Raw genomic sequence first — 7,500 nt, 5'->3', positions numbered from 1 at the left:
ATGAGAGAGAGAGAGAGAGAGAGAGAGAGAGAGAGAGAGAGAGAGAGAGAGAGAGAGAGAGAGAGAGAGAGAGAGAGAGAGAGAGAGAGAGAGAGAGAGAGAGAGAGAGAGAGAGAGAGAGAGAGAGAGAGAGAGAGAGAGAGAGATAAAAACAACTCTCTCTCTCTCTCTCTCTCTCTCTCTCCCTCTGCGGAAACCTACGTTCATGTATGCTATGATGATAAGTCTACAAACATGTCTCCTCTTCTTGTCCTCCTCCTCCTCCTCCTCCTCCAAAGCCGTGGAAATACATGAATAATTACTACCACGCCTCTGTAGTAACTGCCAGAAAGCCATTGTGCTGTCACGCTTCACCCAACACGCTCATGCATTACTAAGCGTGTGTGCTGTATAATTAACACACACACACACACACACACACACACACACACACACACACACACACACACACACACACACACATACACATTCACGCTCTCTCTTAAAATCACAACTTATTCATGCTCTTTCGTTCAAGATTCTATGTAGATTGTTTAATTCCTTTACACACACACACACACACACACACACACACACACACACACACACACACACACACACACACACACACACACACATTAATCATTAGCTAATGGTTTTTACACGTAACGTTTTTCTTCCTATGACTCGCTTTACTCTTTTCTCTCTCCCTCTCTCTTTGTCACTACACTCATCAAACAACTTACTTTCATTTCATTTTCATTTCATTTTTTTTTCGTTTTCCTTTTTGCATTCTCCCTATATGTTACTTCACCTCTTCCTGAACAATATTTTCTTTACTTTTTATTTCATTTATGAGAGCTGATTAGAAAGCAAACAATAACTGGAGAGCACATCACGAACCGCTCACGTGACTTCATGATTATTCCGCGACTCGTAAAAGTCCTCATCGAGATCGCATCGCCGTGGGGACAGTGGAACATTATCAGCGTGCCCTTCCCTTGGCCTGACGCGGCTATCTTTGAGGGACAGCCACTTGTATTCGTGTTGGCCTACTGACTCCTCGCTGCTTCCCTTGTGTTCTTGTGTTGGGTGTGGCAGGGCGGGACTAGGAGAGGTCTTTGAGTGTGTGGTTGTTTGTAGGTTGGTCTGGTTGTACGGTCGGTTAGTATTCGTAGATTGATTTAGCGCGGAGAGAAGTGTACGTTCGTTTATTTAGGTTTGTGTGTGGATGTGTTTCTTTTGATGTGTGTGTGTGTGTGTGTGTGTGTGTGTGTGTGTGTGTGTGTAATTGTTATTTTTATTTATTTGTTTGTTTATTTATTTATTTATTTTTTTTTTTTGTAGCTGGGTGAGGGATAAGGTGTGTGTGGTTTGTCCGTGTCCTTCTTTCTTTTTTTTTTATTTGCTTACTTTTTTATTTATATGGGGATGGTACCTGCTCGCTTTTTTTATTCGTTTATTTATTTATTGCTTAAGTAGCCGAGAGGAAAATGTGTATGTTTAGTTGTGCGTGTTTCTGCCATCATTATTTTTTTTTAAGGGATACCAATTTTTTTCTCCTTTGGTGGGGGAAGAACAGGGAGGGGGATAGACTGGAAGGTAGTGTGTATATACGTCTGTTTGTTTTATGTATTACCTTGAGCCTCTCCGCTTACCTGCCCGTTAGAACACACACACACACACACACACACACACACACACACACACACACACACACACACACACACACACACACACACACACACACACACACACACACACACACACACACACACACACACACACACACACAGTCGTATATTTATGAAGATGATCTACGTATGCACTGTATGTATGTATGTATGTATGTATGTATGTATGTATGTACACATGTATGTTACCTTAGGGCGGGATCTTAGGTTGTATTATACATTGCCGAAGCCTGCCCCACCTCCCCACACACACACACACACACACACACACACACACACACACACACACACACACACACACACTCACCTGGAGCAACCTGTCTTGGGGCGCGGCGAGCCGTCCCTGTGTCTGACGGACTGGCAGCGGGGGTCAGCCAGGCCGCGGGCAGTCTTCCACCTCTCTATGTGGTGTCTGATGCTGTTCTGCACCTCGCTGTTCACGAAGCAGAAGAACAGCGCCACCCAGAAGCCCTGAGGGAGGCGCAGCAGAAGGGAATTGGGTGATTGGTTTGGTGGTCGTTGTGGAGCTTGAAAGTATTGTGAAACTGGTAATTGTGGTGGTGATGGTGACTATGGTGATACTTATAATAGCATTAGTAGTTATGGTGGTGGTGGTAGTAGTAGCAGTAGCAGTAATAATAGTCGTACTTGTGCTAGTAGTAGTAGAAGAGATGAAAATAAAAGCAGTATTATTTATTAGTAGGTGTAGTAAAAATAGTAACAGTAGCAGTAATAGTGACTGGCAGTACAGCAGAAGTAGCATTGACATTTGCAGTATAGCAGAAGTAGCAGTGACAGTAGCAGTAGTAGCAATAACAGTAGTAGCAGCAGCAGCAGCAATAACACTAGTCACAATAATGTCAGTCGCATCAGGTTGGACGGGAGTTGCTTAACATGCTCAGTAGTAACACCGTGTTTGCATGTAGCAGTGGCGGGGCGGCGCAGGGAGTGGCGGCAGTGATGTGGTGTGGGGCGACCTGATGGGCTGCGATGGGAGCATAACGCGCTATTACTGCGAGGTGGACGAGGTGCTTGGGGGGGCGGATAGGGGGCGGCAGGGTGCTGAGCTGGCGTTATGTGGTAGAGGTATCGGAAGGGTGAAGGTGAAAGTGAGGGTGCTGTGATAGTGGCAGGGAACGAGGGTGAGGATGGAGATGCTGTGGATATGGATGGATAAGGAGGGCAGGGGACAAGGGAGGCATTTGTATAGTTGTGTAGAAAACCTTCCCCCAATACTTGTTCAGAGTAGGTAAAAAAAAATAATGAGGACCTCAAAAATTGTCCTCCCTAACCACATCCTTCTCCAGTCACCCCAGGGCAAGAGTGGTGGACGGGAGAAAACAAAAGTCCGAGTTATGTCATGTAGCTGGCATGGGGAAGTGCTCATAGCTAATAGTGAGTGGGCTGGATGGGTATTGTGTACGGATAGGATGAGCAGAAGAGAAGGGAGAGTGTGGAGGATGAGAGTGAAGGGGTTAAGCGGCCTGGTATTGCGTGTGGATAGAATGATCAGAAGGGATGTTAGTGGAGGGTGAGAGTGAAGGGGCTATGTGGGTATTGCGTGGAAGGGATGATCAGTGGTATGTGGAGAAGGGAAGGTTGGCAATGGGTGGAGGGGATAAAAAGACTGCCACTAGTATGAAATGGCTAGTGGGTGGGAGAGGATGATCTGTGTGATGCTGATGTGGAGGGAGATAAGATAAGGGGAAGGAAGAGGACGAGGAGGAGCACTGGATCAAGGATTAGGGGAAGGATTAGGGATGATCAACGCAAAGGAGGATGTGTGGATCAAGAGGAACTAATAGACAGCATTGTGTTTTGCCTTGAGTACTGTAATGTTCTTTAAGCCTTCCCTGTCAGTGTGGGATGAGAACAGGAAAATAAAAAGACAACTCCCCACCTACTCTTTCCTCCTTGTGGTGAAAAAAGCAACGTACGTGAGATATTCTTTTAAATTCTAACTTAACTATATATTATTTTTGTTACTTTTACCCTTCATTTTGGCATTACTAGTGTCTTTCTTTATGCAACCTTTATAATTCGGAGCTACATGACTTTAGTTGTTAAAGCGCCACGTGAGAAATATTTCAATCGCTTCATTTCTGTTCGGGAACGAAAGAGTTTTCATAGCACGGAAGTGAAGTAGGAGGAAAAAAGAGAAGACGGGAAAATAGATATAATGAAAATGATGATGAAGATAAAGTGACGGGGGTTGTGGTGATGGGAGGTAGTAGAAAGTGGCAGTACACACACACACACACACACACACACACACACACACACACACACACACACACACACACACACACACACACACACACACACACACACACACATGCACAGAGCCTTACACACCGTCGCCTTTACTTCCTATATATCGAAAGCCACGCCAGGAATTGGATTTTTTAATTGAGATTTGTTGCAAGTTGACGTTTCTCGGCGGGGCGAAGCGGGGCGGGACGGGGCGAGGCTAGGCGGGGAGGGGGTGGGATGGGGTGGAACAACAAGGAAGGAAGGAAGGAAGGGAGGAAGGAGGGGGAGGAAAGGATGAAGTTAATTTTTTTCAGGCTGGGCGTCATGGGGGGCGGTTTCCTTAGGGAGGGGAAGAATAGGGGAGGCGCAGGGTAAGGGGAGGGGAGAGGGAAGGAGGTAGGAGGCAGGGATGAGGGAAAGAGAGAGGAAAGGGAAATGCAGGGTAAGAGAAGGGGAGAAGGAAGGAGATAAGGAAGGGATGAGGGAAGGGGAGAGGGAAGGAGAAAGGGAAGGGAAGAGAAGAGGGAGGGGGAGGGAGGCAGGGACGAGCGGGCGTTCCGAGAAAAGGATTAACGTCAAGCTTTCTTTTGTGATGTGGACTGTGGAGAGAGAGAGAGAGAGAGAGAGAGAGAGAGAGAGAGAGAGAGAGAGAGAGAGAGAGAGAGAGAGAGAGAGAGAGAGAGAGAGAGAGAGAGAGAGAGAGAGAGAGAGAGAGAGAGAGAGAGAAAAGCATTGCATGTGTGTGTGTGCGTGTGTGTGTGTGTGTATGCACGTGCGTGCGTGCGTGCGTGCGTGCGTGCGTGCGTGTGTGCGCGTGCGTACGTGTGCGCGCGCGCGCGCGCGCGCGTGCGCGTGCGGATTAACAATTCAACCACCGTTCCCCCAAGTGAGATGTGTCAACGTACACACACACACACACACACACACACACACACACACACACACACACACACACACACACACACACACACACACACATTCACGTATGAGCGGAGGCAAAAGCGACAAAAAACGAACAGAGAAAAAGAATAAAGGGTGAAAAAATGGTTAGCCCATAAATGAAGTACATATGCATCAGAATGGTATGGACGGGTGGAGGCGTGAATCGTGAGTGTGGGTCATGGCGTGAGTCATGGGCGCGACTCACGGATAACGCTTCAATCAGATGAGGTTAGAGATTCATGAGTGAGCCAGTGAGTGAGAATTACTTACAACTAATATGAGACTAAATGTGTGAGTGTACGAGTGAATGAGTAAACGAGTATGAGTGAATATGAGTGGATACAATTAACATTTGAGTCAGAGCCGTAGCGATTGAGGTGGTAGAGTTATTAGGGAGCTTTAAATGAAGATTAGATGAATTTATGGATGAAGGTGATAGGTGGAAATGGGTAGGTATGTTTTATGTAGGGACTGCCTCGTGTAGGCCTGGCGGCTTCTTGCAGCTTCCCTCATGTTGTTATGTGTACTATATATATTTGTCTGTAGTAAGTACTGGGATTGCTATGTTTGTTTTTAAGGTTCTAATTTAAATTATTTTAATTTGCTGTTAATAAACTATCTATCTGTCCACCTATTTATCAATTAATCTGTTTATCTATCTTTATCTATCTATCTATATATCTGTCTATCTATCTATCTATCTATATATTTACCTTACTATCAAAGAATGTGTCTATTTACCTTTCTATCTATTTATCTATCTACCTATATCTACCTGTCTATCTATCAATCTCTATCTTTCTATTCATCCATCCATCCATTTATTCATTCATCTATCTATTTATCTATATATCTATCTATCTAAGTAATACAGGAGTCGGCTTTATAACGAGTAAATGAATGAGTGCGTAAGCGAGTGAGTGAGTGAGTGAACGAGTGACATCCGCGAATACTTACCTGCGTGGAGAGAAGGACGGCCCGCACGTGCTCCAGCTCCTGCGGCAGGGCGATGAGCAGCATGTAGGTGAGGCCCAGCAGCGGGATAAGCACCAGCAGCGCCTTGGTGGCCTTGCGGTACCTCTGCGTCTCCACCGTGTTAGCAGATCGCAGCTTGGTGATGAGGACCTGGCGGGGAGGAGCAGGAGGAGAAGGAGGAGGAGCCGGGGGTCAGATCGGGGCGTTGTGGTGTGGTGGTGAAGGGGGGATGGTATGTAATGGTGGTGGTGTTATGTGGTGGTGTGGTGGACGGAGCGTGGTCATGTTGTGGTGATCATGTGAATGCGCTGTGATGATGCTTCGTTTATTTCAATAGATGCCGGTGTGTGATATAGGTAACCGTGGAAGAAACACACACACACACACACACACACACACACACACACACACACACACACACACACACACACACACGATCAAGACCACACTGAATAAGATAGACTCCCTCCACCACACACGTGCACTCACCCACATGATGTGCGCCAGGAAGAGCAGGTTGAGGGAGAGCACCACGAGGACGGGCACCTTGTGAAGCCAGTCGAAGTGGCTCGCGGGCATCGGGGGGCACGTTCTGATGAGGCCTTCTAGTTCTTGCCCCGCCATCGCCACCACCTCCAGCTCAGACCCCTCCTGCCGGTGCAAGACCCTTATTCAAAAACACTTTGTTTCTCTCACCATAGCTGTTCTTAAAAGGCCACAGAGATAATAAGCCGAGTTTTCAATACTGTTTCTCCTGTTAATATTGCATAAATCGTACTCATCTATCACTAGAACCATCGAAACACTAAAACACCCGTTTAACTTCAACTTGAAGCTTTTGAAAGTAATCGAGGTGCTGGCAGAAGTGTTACGGAATACAGTTTCAAGGGCGAGGGAAATTAAAAGTAAGCTTGGAAAAAGAAAGTGGGACATAAAGAAAGGAGTTTTAAGAAATGAAGAGAGAAGAGAAGTGAATCATGGGAAAGGGAAAATTTTACCTGAAGATCTGACTGAGGAAGAACGAAGGAGTGAGGCATATAAAAAAGAGAGTGCTAAGAAGTGAAGCGAAGAGCAGAGACGTGAATCATGGGAAGGGGAAAAGTTTATTGATGAGATTCCAGATAACGAGAGGTGAGAGATGGCGTGTGTGTACCTGAGTAACTGAGGATAAACACCAGGCAGGGACGGAAGTTAGCTCGGGAAAGAAGTGAGGCATAAAGATGATAAAGAGAAAAGTTGAGAAGCGAGTCATGAGAAAGAAGAAAATTTTACGTAGTTGATGAAATCCCAGATAACAGACCAAGTATGGGAACTGAGGCTGAGACGGAATGCAGCTTTTGGAAGGAGTGATGGTAATTAGAGAAAGAAAGGATTAAGTAATGCAAAGAGAAAAAAATATATGTGCTTGATGAGATTCCAGGTAACAGCACAGGTAGGGAAAGGAATTAATGCATTAGTGTATAGGAGCCGAGGGTATAGTACAGGTAAGGAGGGAAGCAGATGCAAAGGTTTCCCCTGTCGAATGCTGACGAAGAAATGTAGAAGGATGGAGGCGAGAGGAGGGGAGGAGGAGAAAAATGGTTAGAAGTCAAGAAGTGGAGGAGGAGGAGGAGAAGGAGGAGGAGGAGGAGTAGGAGGAGGAGGAGGAGGAGGAGGA

The 7,500-nt window shown here is 46.1% G+C and overlaps 1 protein-coding gene and 1 long non-coding RNA gene across 5 annotated transcripts in view; one reads left to right on the top strand and one right to left on the bottom strand.

Moving 5' to 3' along the window:
• Nucleotides 1–7,500, top strand: part of LOC135102299 (uncharacterized) — a 285,859-nt gene that overhangs the window by 75,148 nt on the left and 203,211 nt on the right. The window lies entirely within an intron of this gene.
• The window catches only part of LOC135102298 (diuretic hormone receptor-like), a 149,323-nt gene that overhangs the window by 15,357 nt on the left and 126,466 nt on the right, over nt 1–7,500 (bottom strand). For both annotated transcript variants that reach the window (XM_064007317.1, XM_064007315.1), the window contains exons 8-10: nt 6,333–6,494; nt 5,826–5,993; nt 1,981–2,144 (exon numbers count right to left, since the gene is read on the bottom strand). In XM_064007317.1, coding sequence (XP_063863387.1) covers nt 1,981–2,144; nt 5,826–5,993; nt 6,333–6,494 — 494 coding nt within the window. The remainder of the gene's footprint in view (nt 1–1,980; nt 2,145–5,825; nt 5,994–6,332; nt 6,495–7,500) is intronic.

Source organism: Scylla paramamosain, chromosome 7 (genome assembly GCF_035594125.1).
Source record: "Scylla paramamosain isolate STU-SP2022 chromosome 7, ASM3559412v1, whole genome shotgun sequence".
Classification (NCBI taxonomy): domain Eukaryota; kingdom Metazoa; phylum Arthropoda; class Malacostraca; order Decapoda; family Portunidae; genus Scylla; species Scylla paramamosain.
Note: the sequence above shows the minus strand (reverse complement) of the source record. Positions and strands in the feature narration are given on the sequence as shown.